Genomic DNA, 19,916 nt, shown 5'->3' on the forward strand with positions numbered 1-19,916 from the left:
GCAACATCAACCTTACTATTACACTTATGAAAACTCTTCCATTCTTCTTCCTTATTACCATTCATTCTCATAATATCAACGCAAATTAACAGAGAAATCACCAAAACTCCCAATATAAAGGTTTTAACAAGGGAATAATCAACATCACAAAATGGCTCAACTCAAGTAGAGAAAACTAGAGAAAACCAAATAGCCCATACCCAGTAGTTCACAGAGTAACAAGAAACTAAAATATGAATAGCCAAAGGCTCCGGACAGAAAACCAATCAAGCAACATAGAGGAAATTTGAACTAGCAGCAGCAAATATCAGACAGTAGTCTGGTTCAACACAGACCAATCAGCAACAAAGAAAGGAATTCAAACTAAAGTATCACCAAAAGAAAGATTGCAGAACCTGGATCTTGATGTTAAATCTTCAAAATGTGGTCCAATGATAAGAAAGCCACCATAAATCAATTGGGAATATTAAGGCAACGTCAAATCAGTAAGACAGACCACTAGTGGTGAAGTCACATGAACCAAAAAAATGGCAGCTACTAATTCCGGCAACCACCAGTGGTGAGGCTCGAGAACCACCACTTCAAGTCTCACAATTCCGGTTATGCTCTGATACCATTGTGCAATGAATTGGAGAGAATAACTTGTGTCTTATTCAATAGATAAACATGTATAAATACAATAATATTAGAAGTTAACTAAGGAAAGAAATAAAGAGGAAATCCTAAAGATATGCTATCTATCTATAGCTTTGTACAATATCAAGAAAGATATCTATATACATTCTGTAACACATATAAAGTGTGATTTTGGTCATATTTTTTCGTGGTTGGTCTTAATTATTACTAGAGTTTTTCTCTTCCTGATAAGCCTATCGTCATTAATTGCCTAGGTGATTCGAGCGAAGTGAAAGCACCTCATCATTTGAAGGTGAAGCTTGAGCAAGGTATTCTTTCATTCCTGATTCTCTTTTACAGATTCAACATGAAAATATAATTTTGGTGCCAATTGTTATGATTTTCTAACTTTTTTGAGCCATAGACACAAAATCGAATGTAAAAGTTGAAGTACCATCTTTCAAATGTTAAACTTTATATTAAATGTGATTTTGGTCATGTTTTTTTGTGGTGGGTCTTAATTATTACTGGAGTTTTTCTCGTCCTGATATGCATATTGGCAATAATTGCTTAGGTTATTCAAGTGAAGTGAAAACACCTCATCCTTTGAAGGTGAAACTTGAGCAAGGTATTCTTTCATTCTTGATTCTCATTTACCTCTTCAATATGAAAATATAAGTTTGGTGCCAACTGTTATAATTTTTAACTTTTTTGAGCAATAGACAAAATAGAATGTAAAAGTTGAATTACCATCTTTCAAATGTTAGACTTTCATATAAAGTGTGATTTTGGTCATGTTTTTTCGTGGTTGGTCTTAATTATTACTGGAGTTTTTCTCTTCCTGATATGCGTATTTTCATTAATTGCCTAGGTGATTCAAGTGAAGTGAAAGCACCTCATACTTTGAAGGTGAAACTTGAGCAAGGTATTCTTTCATTCCTGATTCTCTTTTACATGTTCAACATGAAAATGTAATTTTGGTAACTTTTTTGAGCTATAGACACAAAATTGAATGTAAAAGTTGAAGTACCATCTTTCAAAGGTTATACTTTCATATACAAGTGTGATTTTTGTCACGTTCTTTCATTGTTGGCCGTAATTATTGTTGGAGTAGTTCTTTTCATGATATGTATATTGTCATCAATATCCTAGGTGATTCAGGCAAAGCGAAAGCACCTGATCCTTTGGAGCTGAGACTTGAGCAAGGTTTTCTTCCACTCATTATTCTCTTTTACAGCTTCAACATGAAATAATAATTTATTTCTAATGTAAAGTTTTGGCGCCATTGTTGTGATTTTCTTCCTTTTCTATCTTTTTGAGCTCTAGACACATCATTTTACTCTTGCTCCTTTGGCTTTAGAATTTTTAAGCAAGATAGGAGAAATAAGAACTAATAATTTGTTAAGCCACCAGGCGCTGCCAATCTAAGGGTTAAAATTTAAATGGTTTAGCTGTTAAAATAGTACCTTGTGTATTTTGGATGGAATATATGAAAGACATGTAATTTTTATGGAATAGCATAATTATAGGTCTAAACTTTATTCGCACAATATCATGTGAGTTGTAATGTATGCACTATGTGAATTTAGTGTTAGTGGGCATTTCATTGCCAATATTGCTTAAAGGAAATCTTAAAGTAATAATGGCTAATTACAATATGAGTTCAACTCTATTCTAATTTTAATTCTAGGAATATCTTCATTTTTATCTAGCTATTCCGAAAAATACAACATGCCTAAGTGATTGTGAAGTTATTGATATTTTGTTAGGGTTCCAAGAGAGAATGGTGGCATTTTCTATAGAACCACCTGCGTAAGAGAGCGCATGTTTGACTCTCTGCATTTTTCTTGTCTGTTTTGCTTCCTTCTTGTGATAAGAGCTAAGCTTTGACTTTGTTTGGTACCAATTCATTTGACAAGGGATTGGAATTTGCTCAAACTAACAGGCTTTATGATAATGCCCAGGTTGTTAAACAAATACTCGAGTATCCTTGAGACCTTTAATTATTAAAATAAAAAGAGAACTTCTTGCTATAATTGTCTCGTAAAATTTTTCTAGTGCTGGTTTTCATTTAACTCAGATCATGCCTCTAAAACAGGATGGTGTTTTTGATGGGGAGGTATTGAAGATTTCGACCTGTTAATACGTTGATATTTTACATGTGATGTGAGGCGATATTTTCATATTTCATTGTTGTATGGATGTAGCTCTGCATGATTGCCAAATTTCGCTTGGAATGTGTTGATGAAGTATTTTCTCTTGTTCCCTCATTGAAAGTATGGACCCCATATTATGGATATTGACATTTGAATAGATCATTAGGGTGTTGGGGCTGCTATTAATTGAATTTTACGATTGACTAGACAAGGGGTGATAAAATCTATAATTAATTTCTTAAAGAACCTTCTATATATGTTCAAACTAACAAAAGATGGGAGGAAACAAGATTTGTTTCTTAAATTGTTTCCTTCGACGATGAAGATGATTTATGTTCATTTCTACACAAAGGGCTAAGATATGAGTGGGACAACTACTGCTGTTAGTTTAACTTAAGGGGGAATGGGAATTATTGCTTTAGGTTTCAAATCTGTTTCCAGTGTCGATCTTTTGTAGAATGATTTCATCATTGGTTCTTAGGTGTCTGACAACACTAACAACAAGTATTGTATGACAACAAGTGTTTCATTACCCAAAATTGAATACCCGCTTAGAATAAGAAAACAAATTATATTTGTTGAGAAGTGCAAAATCGTATGGCGAACTTGAGAAATTAATTTGAACATTAATTATTACTAGATTTTTTGTCTTCCTGATATGCATATTTTCATTAATCGCCATTATAAAGTGTTATTTTGGTCATACATTTGTAAAAGGAAGGTTGATGTTGATAACACAACTTTCTTCTTGGCTTTTATATTTTTGCATTATTTAAGCATCCACATGTGTAATATCATCATAGAGTATGTTACTAACTTAATGATGGTCGTAGAATACATAGTTCTCTCTAGTTCTTATTTTCTTCAGGCTTGTTAATTAGTAGGGGTTCATAACCTTATTAGGAATGGAAAGGTACGGCCTAGCCCCCCTTGCTTGTACTTATCCCTATTGAGGATTTTTATATTTTTTATATTAATAAAACACCACTAGACACTCTGTCTAGTGGTATATTTATAAAAAAAAAAGCAAATGTTGTGCTCTGTCTATACTATTTTATTTAGTTTGTGTACTTAGCATTGTATTAAACTGGTTTGATGCTGCTGTGAAAAGTTGTAGACTAAAAAGAGTAAGCTGATAGTTCCCCTCGAGAATGTGCTGGCTGAACTAGCCAAACTTAGAAGGGCAGCATAAATGGCTCAAGATGAGCATTCTATGGTAATGCCATCATTTTAGTGCAAATAAGAATTTTGACTTCCAGAAGATGATTTTTTTTCGAATGTAGGTTACTTACTCTGAATGCAGGTATTTGTCTAGAAGGTTCTACATGTGTCACTTAAGGACATGCCCAACAATTCAGAAGTCAGCAACTCATGTTGCCTTTCTTCTCCAATGTTTCATTTGCTCTAGTTATTAGCTAAGATTTTCAATGGCAGCCAGAGGCGGATTTGAAGTTTGTTGGTTCTTATTATGATCTCTAATTAGTATATACTAGTCGTTAAGTTCTCAGTCAATTATTTAATGAGTTTTGTGATACTTCAATTATACTTTTGTAGTTGTGCTATTGCAAAAGTTTTCAGATGATTGAAAGAGTTTAGACTCTATATTGCTACAAAATCAGTTGTCTTAATCTCTGTCCAATTTTCTCAGTTATATCATTTGAAAAAAGTATCAATTTACTGATTGATGATAACTTTTTGATGACACAAGTATCAATTTCTAAGGTATTACATATATCCCTGTAAGGAACTTGCTGTCTTCATTGGAGTTTTTCTCCAATATCATCTTAAGGAAGTGTAGTTTTTCATGTTCAATTGAATATAGATGTTTTATACAATAGGTAGCGGTCTAAGTCACTAGTGATCTTGCAATGCAACATCTCTCCTGCGGAAAATTATAGTGTGAATGAATCAATATCTATACACAATCCAAGCGGCACATCTGGGTCACTCCTCCTAGTCGTATGAAACTGCAATGTTTCTGCGAGCTGTGTCACATGGAGAATCTCAACAAGCCTTGCAAGAATTCATCCTGGCTTTCGAGACTCTTTCACAGAACTCCAACAATTTCTTCCTCTTCTCAAAGTCTACCGGAATGGTGTTGATGCTACTAATACGCCCCTCAACTAATATGGAGTTTTCACATAGAATAAATAGGTCATTTTTGATAGTCATATGAACAATGAGTTTTTGTTCAAGTATGGTATGATTGCTAGATACTATTACTCCGAATAGTTATTCTCTGAATAGTTAGTTCTAGACTCCGAAGGAAACAAACAATAATTGTTAGATACTATTGCTCTGAATAGTTAGTTCTAGATTCCGAAGAAAACAAATAATATACTAACTATTGGGATGGAAAACTTTATATGAACAATCACAAGTAAATGTAATAGCAACAACATAAAAGGGAAGTCTGGTGCACTAAACCAAGGGATTTATTTTTCCTTACCTGAAGAAGGATTTACTCCAATACCCAAAGTTTACTTCTGATGCTAATTTTTTCATCTTTATATTTCAAGTGGACTTTTCACCTCAACCATCCAGCAATCCGAAAACCTGTGCAACTAGACTATTGGGTCTGAACCTTCTGGTAATTCTTTTTTTGCTAACCTCAATTGTCTATCAATTCTCTCTTAGGAAAGGTGGGGGACATACTCTGCTCCTCTTGCTTCAAAACTTCTACTAGTGAGTTCGTGCGTGAAATCATATAATGTTAGGTTTGTATCTTGGGTATTTGTTGTGAGTATAATCTTCTTTGTAGAAGTATTTTCTATCGCCTCACATACATAGAAGTTGATACCTATCGTCTAATTGAACAATAGATGTATCGCCACCCCTGTTTTGGAATTTTGACCTCTTGACCACCGAGCTATCCGATCAGGGCAAAACGTATGTTTCTTTACCCTCAGATACATAACAATTGATACGGGATAGGACATTTAGTGTCAGTAAGATTAGATGCTTTTGAATAGCATTCTAAGTTATACATATTGATGGTGCAAAGAAACTCTTTCCAAGCTATATTATAAGGCTTGACATAGAGAGTTACGACTGTTCTAGATCAACATATCCTGATACTTTTTGCTGTCAGTACTTTCAATGCACAAAACATGACCTTGGTTGCCTTTTTCCTCATAAACCAGCGAATGAATCGGTTCTTGGATCACAATTGAATATGTCTTACCTCCTTTTGAAATTATCGCTGAGAGACTTATGTTTTGGCACGTGTTGGAGAACTTACCATAAAGGTATCCATTCTTGTTTGCAACTTAGAGGAGAAATCAATCAGTGGAGAAAACAAACTTTGCAAAGCTACGAATGTGTTATAAATCAGCTCTATCTTCTATGTTTGGAAGACGCAGAGGATACTATAATTTCTTTGCGAATTTTCATATCTAAAATATTAGGGGTTTACAGAACTCCCAGAACTACATTAGCACTACAATAATAAGGAATAAAAAAACAAGTACCAAAAGGGGATTGCACAGACTAAATTGGGAACTTCAAGATTCATTATACTCCATAGTGCAAATATTCCAATCTTCCGCTATTAAAACTATATGAAAGAGTAATACTAACCAAAAGACTATGGTGCGTTATTTTTGGTCCTACATTTTTGGACCTTTCACTAATGGCAAACCTGAGAAATTAATTTGAACATTAAACTTGAAGATCTAGGATCCAACTATAGTCCAATTTCATCATCAACGCCTAATCCGCGACTATTGAACAATTCGATGCAGGAAAGAGAAAAGTCATCGTTGTACAACTGTCTTAAGCAATTACTTCCATCTTCATACTTCTTAGGGATATTCTCCTCAATTACATTCCACATGTCAATAGGCACATCACACCTGTTCTTAGTTGAATAATGATGGAAACTTAGAACTTCTAAAAATGAAAGAATTGTAATATGTTTCTTGATCAAACTGTATGATTTACAAGAGAATATATATAAGGATTAAGAGTCCTTATTGTCTGTTGATTTTAAGCTAGTGACTGTTCGCCATAATTGGAGATCCCTGATTTAGGGAGAAGTCTTATTTGGGGTTGATAAATAAGGTAAAGTCAACACCCTCCCTCAAACTAATGATGAGTATCACAAAGCATGAGTTTGGACAAAAGATAATTGTGTCTATTTCTTAACATGACCTTTGTAAATAAATCAGCCAATTGATCTTTAGAGGATATATACTTCAGGTTAATACTTTGATGTTCAACCAGTTCTCTTATTTAGTGATAGTCTACATCTATGTGCTTAGTATTTTAATGATGAACGAGGTTCGTTTCTATTCTGATTGCACTACTGATTTCTCCATACAATGTGGTTGATGCTTCCATTTTGATGTCGAGTTCTGATAACAACCTTTGTAGACAAATAATTTCAGAGCATGCAGCAGACATACTTTTATACTCTACTTCTGTAGATAATTTCGATGTTCGAGGTTGTTTCTTGCACTTCCAAGATATCATACACGAGCTGAGGATCATGCACCAACCTATAGTGGATCGTCTTGAGTTAGGGCATCCTACCCAATCTACATCAGTGTATCCTATTATGACCAGAGATGAAGATGATGGGAATAAGAGACTTCGATTCATAGTACCTTTTATGTATCTAATAACCCTGAGTAAAGCTGTGTACTGTATCTTGTAAGGCTTGGTAACAAATTGACTTAACACATGTACCGCATAAGAAGTATCAGGATGACTCATATACAAGGTCTGATCCCCAAATATCCCTCCTTCCTCTTTTTTGTATTTTGTATTCACTACCATTAGTGTATGGACCTTCTTATGAACCATAAGATTAGCTAACTGAACTAGATCTTCTGCATACTTTTGTTGACTCAATCATATGACTTCTTTTTCATAACATACCTTCAAACCCAAAATAAATTGTTAGCTTTCTTAGGTCATTCATCTTGAACGAGGAGTGTAGGAGATTTTTCAATTGAGAGATTCAGACTTCATTGTTTCCTCTGATAATCATATCATCCACATAAATGAGAAGAATAGTAATACTTCAGGTAGACTGATGTAAACATAATGAGTAATCTGAGTTGCTCTAAGTAAAATCAGCACCTAGGATTGTAGTGCGGAACTTTTCAAACCAAGAGCGAGGAGCCTATTTTAATCCATAGAGATATTTCTTAAGAAGACACACCTGATTTAGATTAAAAAATTTGTAACATGGTGGTGGATTCATGTTGACAACTTCTTGCGAGTCTCCATGCAAGAAAGCATTCTTGACGTCCATTTGATGCAACTCCCAACCTTTTAATGATGCTAAAGCTACCAATATACGTATTGTTGTCATCTTAGCTACTACAACAATTGCTTCATCGTAGTCGATTCCATATTCCTGCTTTATCCTTGAGCTACCAATCTTGCCTTGTATCGATCTAGGGATCCATCAACTTTTATCTTGATTGAGTACACCTATCTACTTCCAATAGTTGTTGCATTTGTTGGTCTATCCACCATAACCCATGTATCATTTTCCTCATGGGCAACTAATTCTTCATGCATTGCATCTTCCCAACATTTTTTACCACTAGGCTTCATGTAATAATTCGGCACGACTATAGAATTTAAGGTCGTTAGTAAGGCATAAGATCGCCCATATTCACTTGTTGAGTATCCATATCGATCTGGAGGAGGAGCATGACAAGAATATCGTATAATGAGGTCAATCATATTTTGATGTGTAGGAGAAGGTTGGTGATTAAGGTTTAATGAAGCATTATATATGGTAGTTTGATGTGTTGAAGAAGAAGGAAGCTGACGATCGGAACATGTCAAAGGAAAAGGTCCATCGAAGCTGACTAACATGTCTACAACAAGTGTTGATGAAGAAGGAAGTTGACGATTGGAACATGTCAAAGGAACAGGTCCAACGAAGTTGACTGGTGAGTTTACAACACTGCTGTAGAATTAGCGTCGCACTAGGATTAGACTACTTATATTAATTAGGATTATATTACGACTAGAATTATGTTATGATTAGGATTATATTACGACTCGGATTAGATTATTTATAATTGCATTATTATTATTATAGTAGTAATAGGTATTATAGTAGGACTCTAAGTATTGTTAACTTAAGACTCTACAATTCTCTCCCTATATAGGGAGTATGTACTCAACAATTTTATTCATCAATACAATCCTTGATTTCTCTAATCCTAGACGTGAGATTTCTACATGGTATCAGAGCATAAAAACTCTTCCGCTCTCTCAATATTGATCAAAACAACAAACAACCACACGTTAAAATTGTTATGACCCATACTACCAATACTATGTCGACCTTCTCACTTCACCAACTCATTGTCGCTTGCTCCATTAAACTTAAGCCAACAAACTACCTCATATAGAGGACACAATTATCCCAATTGATTCACGTGATGAGACTAACTTATCTCATCACAGAGAATGAACCAAGTAAAAGCAGTTATTCCACTGGACAGACTGCTGGGAAAGTTGTAGAGGTTGATAAGGATGCAAAAGATAGTGGCACCATTGATGATTGGAAAGAGAAAGATGTGTTACTAAGGAGTTGGATCTCAAGAACCTTGACCGAAGAAATTATGCACCTAATTGTGGGCTGCTCAACTGCCAAGGAGATATGGGATTGCTTGGAAAAATCTTATAATGAAGAAACAAAAGTACTTAATTTTGCTAGAGGTTTAGGTAAGGCACCATATTTCACCCTTAATCAATTTATTTATGCTCTCACGAGTTTTGATATAAGGGAAGATGATAAAGAGGTGCCACAACAAAACCATAACATGGTATTATCTGCTCAAAGAGGCACGGGAAGAGGGAACATTAACATTAACTCCAGAGAAACAGGTTTCAAGCCTGCTGGACAGGGAACAAGTTCTCAGAATAGTCATTATGGACCAGGTTCTCTGAACAATAAAAGTTTCCGAAGTGAAAATAAGGAGAGGAATAATATTGAGTCATGTCAAATCCGTGGTAGGAATAATCATACTGCTCTTAAGTGTTTTTACTGGTGGAACTACTCGTATCAATCTGCAGATGACCTATCACAAGCAATGACTAGACATAACATTCATACCGAAGCATTGACAAAACATGTTTTTGCTAGGTATTCAAAGTTTTTTTTTGTTGGGTATTCGAAGCAAGCTAGGAGTAACAGTTTCTCTATTCACTAGCTTGATGGGAAGTGTTGAAGAAGAAGGAAGTTGACGATCGAAACATGTCAAAGGAACAGGTCCAACGAAGCTGACTGACGTGTCTACAACAAGTGCTGATGAAGAAGGGAGCTGACGATTGGAACATGTCAAAGGAGCAGGTCCAATGAAGCTGACTGGTGAGTTTACAGCACCGTTGTAGAATTATAGTCGCACTAGGATTAGACTACTTATATTAATTAGGATTATATTATGACTAGAATTATATTATGATTAGGGTTACAATACGACTACGATTAGATTATTTATAATTGCGTTATTATTATTATTATTATTATTATTATAGTAGTAATAGGTATTGTAGTAGGACTCTAAGTATAGTTAACTTAGGACTCTACAATTCTCTCCCTATATAAGGAGTATGTACTCAACAATTTACTCAGCAATACAATCCTTGATTTCTCTAATCCTAGACGTGAGATTTCTACATGATGAGGTAAAGGATTAGTATTTACTCAACTAGTATCATTATCAAAAAAAGGATCAAAAGTCATAAGTAGAACCTATTGTGGAGGAGGACATGTTCGAAGATGGACCAGCGACTAGGTGACTATGGGAAGAAGAATCACGAGTATGAATTTTTTTCAAGAAAGATATAGTAGAAAATTGTGAGTCTTTGATATCATAAATAAAAGAATTCTCAAAGAAGATAACATGTCAAGAAATTCTCAATAAACAACGAGTTGAATCATAATACAAATACCCCTTTTGAATACCATTGTATCCCCCCAAAAAAAAATAGTTAACAACTTTTAAAGATAATTTATGACGTTCATGATCTGGAAGAAGAACAAAGCAAACCCAACCAAATACTTTTATATGTGAATAGTCGGGCAACTTTTTGAAAAGAAGAAAATATGGACAATTTTGTTTCATGACCTAGGATGATTGTCTATTTATAAAATAAATAGATGCTTGGTTTGCTTCAACTCAAAATATTTTTGAAACGTACATGTGAAGAATTAATAAGAGCTAAGCCAGTTTCAACAATATGTCTATCCTTACGTTCCACCACATCATTTTGTTCTGGTGTATAAGGACAAGAACACTGATGAATAATTCTTTTTTCTTGAAAAATTAGTGAGGTTTGTATTGACATACTCTCCTCCTGAATCTGAACGAAAAATCTTGATCTTTTTCTCAAATTGGGTTTCTATAAGGTTATAAATTTTTAGACAATGTTTGGTTTCTCAGATTTGTTTTTCAAAATGAAAACCCATATATAGCGAGATATGTGATCAATCAATAAGATTAAATACTTGTATCCCAAAGGAGATACAATTGGAGAAGGTCCACAAACATCATATGAATTAAATCAAACGGAATACAATAAGTAGTATTGCTTGATTGAAAAGGAAGTTAATGACTCTTTGATTTTGCACAACTTTCACAAGGTAATTTAGAGGGAAAACTCAATGAGTGTTTACTAAACAAATTACAATATTTCAACATTAAATTCAAACGAGAAGTGTGTGGATGGCCTAAACGGAGATGCCACAAGTTCCATATTTTATTTGAAAACTGAATATCTTTTTTTCAAGCTGAAAGAAAACATTGAGGAACTTTGGAGTCCAGAGATTGAAGAAGAAATAGCATGCCAACCTTACGTCCCCTGGCCATCGTTTCCTTGTCAATATGTTCTGAATAACACAACCATTAGGAGAAAATAATGACCAAAAATTTTTATTCTACAAGTTTCCCAACAGATAAGAGATTCGCAGTAAGTTTTGGTACACAAAAAACTTTTGAAAATGGTTTAATGGAGCCAATACCTAATGCAAAGAAAACGTAGCCATTTGCTGTAATAATTTCATGTCTAGAGCATGGTTTAGATAGATCAGAGAAAAGTTTTTGATTTCCTGTCATATGGCTAGATGCAGCAGAATCAATATATCATAACATTAAATCTGAAATTTTATTCTTACTTGGTTACGTAGTAGTCATAGCTGAAGAGATTGCATTAGGAAGAGCAGCCACAACGATTCTTATATCACCTTGTAGATATCATTGTGATCAAGCAACATTGGTGCTTGATGTGCTTTTAAGCTTGGTGTTTCCTGTGTACCAACATCTCTTGCTATCGCTTGGAAGGTTTTATAAGGAGTTGAGCGTTTGTCAAGACCAAATTTCTTGCGACATTCCAGAATAATATGACCATCCTTCTTATAGTAGTTGCAATAATTCTACTTTTTGATATGAGAAATAACATGCCCTGTTTTATTGATATGATAGCATTGAATAGGCTTATTGGAGTTTCCCTAGAAAGATGAATCTCTGTATGCAGCCATGGCAATGTCCATGGTAAGGGAATTCTTCATAGAATCTTGAGAACTAAATAGAAATTCTTCTTGAAGAACTTCACAAACTATCACGTCCAAAGCTGGTAGTTTTTTCCTGTTATGAATATTAGCACGCAAATACTCGAACTCAGGCCTGAGATTCATTAGAAATTATATTGTCCTTATCCTCTTCATTGTAGCCATGAAGTCCTTTAAAGTTCAGTCCATCCACAGGGACAGAGGCAACAAAAACCTGATCTTGCTCTGCCCATAATATGAGTAATACAGAATAAAAACAACAAACATTTTTCTCACCTTGTGTAGATTCCACAAGTAGTCTTTCTAATTCAAATTCTCTGGCCAGATTTTTCCATATGAGCCTCCCAAGCTTCTTTTTGTTTATCTTCTGCAGGTACATCCTTTGATCCATCCAGAATTCCAAGTTGGCCCTTGCCTCTAATGAAAGCTTTGAAATGCAACTCCACAATCGAAAGGTTATTCCCATAAAAATTTTGTTGACAAGGTATCTCGTGAATCTATCGGGAAAAAAAGAAGGCTCTTCATACTAAGTTGAATAATGATGGAAACTTAGAACTTCTTAGAATGAAAGAATTGTAATATGTTTTCTTGATCAAACTGTAGGATTAATAAGAGATATATACAAGGATTAAGAGTCATAATTGTCTCCTGACTTTAAGAAAGTGAATGTTGGCCATAATGGGAAATCCCTGATTTAGGGAGATCTCTGATTTGCGGTTGATGTGGGGCTGATAAATAAGGTAAAGTCAACATTCTCCAAACTTTTGGCCATGTCCACCGTCCTGTATAGAAAAATTTACTCAAACATCTTGAAATATGGAATCATCAACATTCCTACAACAATATTGTCATGGGTAATCTTTTTCTTGATCTTCCATGGGTTATCCAAATCGATTTATGGGGTAGGGTATAAGTCCCTTATCTCCACTAGTTCTCGAGTCACTACATGGGAAGTTGGGAGTTGTTAAAGAAAAGAATATTCGTAGAAGAATGTTGTTGTGATATACTGTTGGATGTTAGAGAAGGAATAGCACAAACAGGGATGTCATTTGAGGTGCTTAAACATCTGGACGGATGCAAAAGCTCTCCCTTCGTCATTTTCATACCTATTGAATCTAGAAAGTCTGGCGGTTGATAAAGAATGGTGCCCAAGGATGTTATTCATCATGACAAATTATTCCTTCTTTTGGCACGTATTTGAGCACTTACCAGGGAGGTATCCATTCTTGTTTGCAGCTTAGAGGAGAAATCAATTAGTGGAGAAAACTAGCGAAACAAACTTTGTAACACTAGACTTGCTGAAAAACTCTGGTGGTGAATAACATATCAAACAATTTACAGTAACCTAGTATTTGGTGACTGGCAAAGCTACGACATATGAGAATCGATGATTATTTGTCTTTGAATAAACTGTGTTATAAGTGGACACAAAGTTAGAGAAATTGAGAATACTATATTAGCTCAACCTTTTTTGTTTGGAAGACGCAGAGAAATCTTTTCCCATGCATGAGGAACTAGAAATATTACGGAGATCCCAAACAGTATTGCTTCATTAAAGTCAATCACACTTTACGGAATCCATCAACTTAAAGATTTAGCCCTGATGATTAAGGAATATGTTGTAGATATGATGGGAGAAGACGAGCTTGGGTTAATCTTCTACAAGTGAGTTTGTGCATGCAATGGGGTCCTTATTTAGGTCATGTTAGGTCCTTATTTCCAAGTATTTGTTGTGAATATATCAACTTCGGAAGAATGACCATTAAAACTTTGCCTTTTGTGACATATTTACATTTACTCACAATCTCCATAGAATCTTCTTGCTATATTTATTGCAGTCACTTGCCCATAAAACAATAAAACGGACACCGTCTTTTTGATGCTACTGTGCATATTATGTTAGGTGAACCATGGAGAACTACAATGACTAGTGCTAATCCAAACACCTGGTTACTAGAATTTAAGTACAAAACAAATTCAGTTTGGCAAAATCGAGGTGTGAAGATGATCGATGATATCAGAAAATTCATGTAAAAATGCAGAAAAGGTTGTATCAAAAGAAATATACAAACTGAGAAAGAATGTGCTTGCTGTAAGACCTTTCAAGAACAATAGTGCAAGATGTTTTGGAAAAATTGTGATCAAACAGCTCGAGTTATCACAAAAACCTTCTATATTTGTTAATACTTACAAAAGATGGGAGGAAACCAAATTTGTTTCTTAAATTGTTTCCTTCAACGATGAAGATGGTTTATGTTCATTTCTACACAAAGATCTAAGACATGAGTCATATGACTACTATTGTTAGTTTAACTTATGCTACGAAAAACTGCATACTAATAAGAGCAAGCTGAGAGTTCCCCTCGATCAAACTTAGAAGGGCAACATAAATGGCTCAAGAAGAGCATTTTATTGTAAATGTAGGTAGTTGTTCAGAGGGTTATGCATGTCTCTCTAAATGCCATTCCCAACAGTTAAGCAACCAACAACTCATGTTTCGATTATGCAGAAAAATGGAAACAAAGACTTGAATGAATTCATTATTACAAAATTAGTTGTCCAAAGTTAATACATCTTTGTTCAATCTAGAAATCACATTCCTCTATTCAAACATGCCCTAATACTTTGTACTCTTATTTTCTATGGATATCTTATATAGTGCACTCTATTGTATGAAAACCATAAACGTAAAGATTCAGCCTTGAAGAATAAGGAGGTCCTTAATTAGGTCATGTTAGGTCCTTATTTCCAGACATTCTCTATAAGTATATCAATTTATTTGTCACATTAAGCTCATTTGTAATGAGGAGCATATATAAGAAAGGTTGACAAAGAACATCAAAACTACTAAACTATTACATTGAACTTAAAAGAACATTATAATTACAGGGAATGAAAACACAAGAACAAAATGGAATTGCGCAGACCAAATTGGGAACTTCAAGAATTCCAATTTCATAGTAAAGTCTTCAGCTATTACAACTATATGAAAGAGTAATACTAAACCAAAGTCTATATGATAGCATATATGTTATTTCTGGTCCTAAATTATTGGACATTTCCACTAAGAGCCAACCTGAGAAAGCAATTTGAACACTAGAGTTGAAGATCTAGGATCCCAATAAAGCCCAATTTCATCACCATCGCCCAATATGCGAGCTTTGAACAATTCGATGGACCAAAGATAAAAATCACCATTGAACAACTTCCTGAACCAAACACTTCCACCTTCACACTTTTTAGGGATATTCTCCTCAGTTACATCCCACATGTCAACACATACCTTGCATCCATTCTCCAAACTTTTTGCCACGTCCAAAGTCCAGTAACGAAGGATGTACTCAAGCATCTCAAAAAATGGAATCATCAGCATTCCCACAACGATCTCGTCATGGGTAATATTTTTCTTGATCTTCCATGGGTTTTGCAGATCGATTCTTGGGGCAGGGTATAAGTCCCTTATCTCCACCAGTTCTCGAGTCACTTCATGTGGAGTGTTGTTAATTTTGCAAGCTTCTTCTTCAGCTTTTGTGGGAAAGAAATTGTAAAAAAAGGTCTTCTTCATGCTAACCAAAGGCCTCTGATCAGACATTGAAGAAGGTGAGGCTGAAAAGAGAGAAGCACAACACCTTATAAAGACAAAAATTAGGTTTTCTATTCCAACTTTGAGCGGGAATCAGAGAAAATTATTACTACTTTTAAATTTTGTACTTGTTTCTTAAGGGACTTTCGGAGAAGAGTTATAAAATAGGATAAATATTTCATTTGGCATTTAAATTCGAGATAATAATTTCGAGATTGTTATATTACCTAAAGTGTTGAAAAAAATAAGAGTTTAACTAATATCCATCGACGGCGTAGACATTTTTACACCGTCAAGTAACTATACGGGGAAATATCCAAGTTTTTGGTCCTAATTCTTGAATATTTTACACAATTGTCAACCAATCCTTTCTTGCAAATAGAAGTACAGAAAAGCAAACAAAAATTTGAGAAAATACTTTTGACCTCTTGACCAAAATACAGGCCTAATTCGTGAATCACGAACCTTACAAAATAATTTGAAAATTAACTTTGATAAATAAGGATACCAATATATCCCGATTTCATCACCAACACCCAATCCGCAATCCTTGATCAATTTCGTGATAGATAGAGAATAGTCATCATTACACAACTTCCTAAAAGTAAAAATTTTATCTTCATACTTCTTCATGTCATTCTTCTCTGTTATATCCCACAGGTCAAGAGACACCCCATTCCCATTTACCAAACTTCTTGGTAGCTTCAAATTCATGTATGGAAGAATGTACATAAACGTCGCAAAAAATGGAATCGACAAATTTTCCACTGTACTGAGTTCTTACTGGGTAATATTGTTCATGATGTGCCTCTCGGTATTCAGATCGAATATTAGGGGAGGTCTATCTCTATTAGCTCTCGAGTCTTTACCCATGATGTGTTGTTAACTTTGCAAGCTTCTTCTTCAGCGTTTAATGGCATGAAACTAAAGAGAGTATATATATTTGTGGGTCATTATTTTGATAAACAACTATTTATTTCATTTTTTTCTTATTTATTTGGCTAATTCAAGAAAATAGATTGCCATTTGGATTTTGTCCTTACGTGAATTTTGTCCAAAATATAACGCTAGAGAAATTATCCTCCCGGATATAATGTTTGCTCATATATTTCTCAACCTTAGATACAACATAATAGGCTATTTTCTGATGTTTGTAATAACTTACATAATTTTAGATCGTAGTTGGACATTTCTCATACAATTATCAGCTTGCTTGAAAGGGATATTTAGACTGTTGGTTGAAAGGTACATACACATGTAAGAGATTATTTATTTTTAAAGAAGGTCACTTATTAGAGAAAAAGGCTCAAATATGTCATCGAACTTCAGAATATTACACATGGTGTCCGTCCCCCAAATATAGTGGTCTTTATTTTTGGTCCCCCGTAAGAAAAGACTTAAAAGAATGGCCTTTCATGTTAGCGGGGTTCCGGGAAAGGCCAGACGCCAAAAGGTGTGATGTAAATAGCCTACCCTAGTGCAAGCATTAGCGACTTCTTTCATGGCTCAAATCCATGATATACATGTCACACATAGATAATTTTATGTTGTTTGAAGGGTCTCCTCCCAATATCATATATCATATCATATATATACTACATATAATATAAGAGAACCTTAGGCCCGTCTACATAGCGTCACCACAAACCAAGATTTCCTTTTAATTTATTTATTTTCAAAACCTAGTCTTTCCCTTTCATGAAAAGTTGTGACTTTTTATGAAAATTTGTGACTTTTATTAAGAGTTGCGACTTTTATGAAAATGTATGATTTTTATGAATGATTGTGACCTTTCTGAAGGGTTATAACTTTTCCAAAGAGTTGTGACCTTTTCGATAAGGCACAATAAATCTTTGTTCACACTACCCTTTGTTGTCTATAAATAGAGGGATTTTCTCTCATTGTAAAACAACGAAGATTCTGAAGTACTTCTTCTTCTGCACAATTAAATATGCATGTACTTTGCTCCTGTTGAGTGGCTCAATACACCATAGTTTTTTGTATGAATACACTGGTGAATAGAATCGTTCTATCTTGAGAGAATGTATTCCTTTAAACCACAGTTACTAGAGGGGAATAATTTCCGTAAGGGTACACTGTGCATTCACTGAACTCATTTTTTCCTTTTTGTTTCATTCTATAGTTACAGACCGTGGTATATTTTTACAGTTATTAATTTATGCTTATGTTATTAATTATGTTTTTGACTACATGCTTTAAACTTTTTTGTCTATGTTCATGCAATGTTATTGTTATAACTATTTGTTAGTACATATGAAATAATGCACATTAATTGAGCATTCACACAAGTTTTATCTACTGAAATTGTTGAAGGTATGGTAAAAACATTCCTGAAAGATCTATACTACCATCTCTTGAAGCCAAAATTCAAATTTGGTATGTCAATGTAAGGATATAAAGACTTTAAAAACTTTATCGCACCTTGAAGTGTAAAGTGAAGCAGGAAAAGAAGAAAAGAATTAATAAAGGTTTGACATGGGTTCAACGATGTGCCGGATGACCTATAGAGGAATATGACTAGACTGGAACCTCTATCAATCCCCAAGGCTTAGACAACTACACAATAAATCAATTGCTCATATTCAATATGAAGTATGAACATATTCTCAAGTTTACTGCAAGTTGTAAATACTTTTCTGGAAGTAATAGATGTGTTTCTCTACACTGCGGCAAATTGAACTTCATCACTCTGGTATGTTGATTTTTAAAAAACACCCAAACAAATTGAATAGTTTTGTGTAATATTTTTTCCTTTCAAGTATATATAATAATTTGATTTTTTGTCAAATATGATACATTCTCCCTTTAGTTTTTCATTTTAATAATTACTTATGCCACATTTAAATGGGCAACTTTAAAATGATAGATGTAAAGCAAAAGGTAGGGCTGAACTTTCTACACGTTAGAATTAAAATACTTGTTCACTTTTTTCAGCCTTTTAAAATTTATTTATCACTTCACAAATGATTATTTAATGATTAGAAAATTTAATATCTCTGGTTGATGTTTATTTGATTTCCCAAAAATATCAAATAGTAACACTTTCTGGAAGGGACACAAAAAATTATAAAATTAAATTAAAGATGACTGATTGAAAGATAAATGATAAGATGTTATAATTATCATCTTCCTTTACATTATTAATGTTTGTTACTATGTAATCTTGTATGTAAGATAATATAGCGTTTTATTAGTTTTAATGACTAATAGGTTTTAAGTATTATTTTATAAATTCCCACGCGAGGCGCTGGCGATTTTACTAGTAATAATATATATATATATATATATATATATATATATCAATACTAATAGAAGATGGGAGGAAACTAGATTTGTTTCTTAAATTGTTTTCTTCGACGATGAATATGTTTTATATACCATTCCCTGTGGGATTTGACCCACACTCTTCATTGGGTTTTTACTGACTACGATCGCTCACTATTTTAGTTGGTTTTGGAGAGTGATTTGAGCATTATCAGAAATGTATAAAGTCATTGTCACGACCCAAGTCTACATCGTCGACGTGGCCGACAATCGAGAACCATTGTTGGTCCCTAAGCAAACCCTCATCCTGGCTGACTACAAGCGGAAGACTAACTCAAGCATACAAAAGTTTAAAAACTAAATAAAAATTTATGAAACTCAAATACAAAGCTTTAACTCAAATGATTTACTCTGAATATAAATAGGATATTCAACTCGCTAAAAAATAGGCAACTTAAGCCTTTAAAATATTTAACAAAATAAATGAACAGACTTCTGAAACTCTACTGTCTATCTATGAAGCCTCTAAATGACAAAGATGCAAGTCGGGACAAGACCCAAGGCCTCCTAACAACTACCGATATAACTGAAAGTACAACTGGAATCCTCCAGAAGCAAGGAGGCTCACCAAAGCTAACTCGAACTCCATGTGGTATCAACATAGCTCCTGTTGATGACCCTAAATACACGTATCTGAATCATGAAATGATGCAGGACAAATGGCTCAGTATGTGGA

The 19,916-nt window shown here is 34.2% G+C and overlaps 2 protein-coding genes across 2 annotated transcripts in view; both read right to left on the reverse strand.

Moving 5' to 3' along the window:
- Positions 1-19,916, reverse strand: part of LOC125837375 (probable protein phosphatase 2C 10) — a 1,808,044-nt gene that overhangs the window by 1,773,259 nt on the left and 14,869 nt on the right. The gene's annotated exons all lie outside the window — the stretch shown is intronic.
- Positions 12,422-15,904, reverse strand: LOC125837426 (uncharacterized). The gene is made up of 3 exons (XM_049516552.1): positions 15,389-15,904; positions 12,589-12,739; positions 12,422-12,537 (listed from the first exon to the last, which is right to left on the reverse strand). Exons 1-3 carry the CDS (start codon positions 15,902-15,904, stop codon positions 12,422-12,424), a joined length of 783 nt encoding a protein of 260 aa, XP_049372509.1.

This window comes from Solanum verrucosum, unplaced genomic scaffold, assembly GCF_900185275.1.
Source record: "Solanum verrucosum unplaced genomic scaffold, falcon-dt-bn FXZP01000147.1, whole genome shotgun sequence".
In the NCBI taxonomy this organism is placed as follows: domain Eukaryota; kingdom Viridiplantae; phylum Streptophyta; class Magnoliopsida; order Solanales; family Solanaceae; genus Solanum; species Solanum verrucosum.

Bases quoted from the DNA above. Each gene is read 5' to 3' on its own strand.
- LOC125837426 (XM_049516552.1), bottom strand. From the start codon at position 15,904: ATGTCTGATCAGAGGCCTTTGGTTAGCATGAAGAAGACCTTTTTTTAC. The intron at 12,740-15,388 runs GTTGGCTCTTAG...TGCATTTCAAAG, and splicing joins TGTTCAAATTGCTTTCTCAG to CTTTCATTAGAGGCAAGGGC. The intron at 12,538-12,588 runs GTGAGAAAAATG...TATTATGGGCAG, and splicing joins ACTTGTGGAATCTACACAAG to AGCAAGATCAGGTTTTTGTT.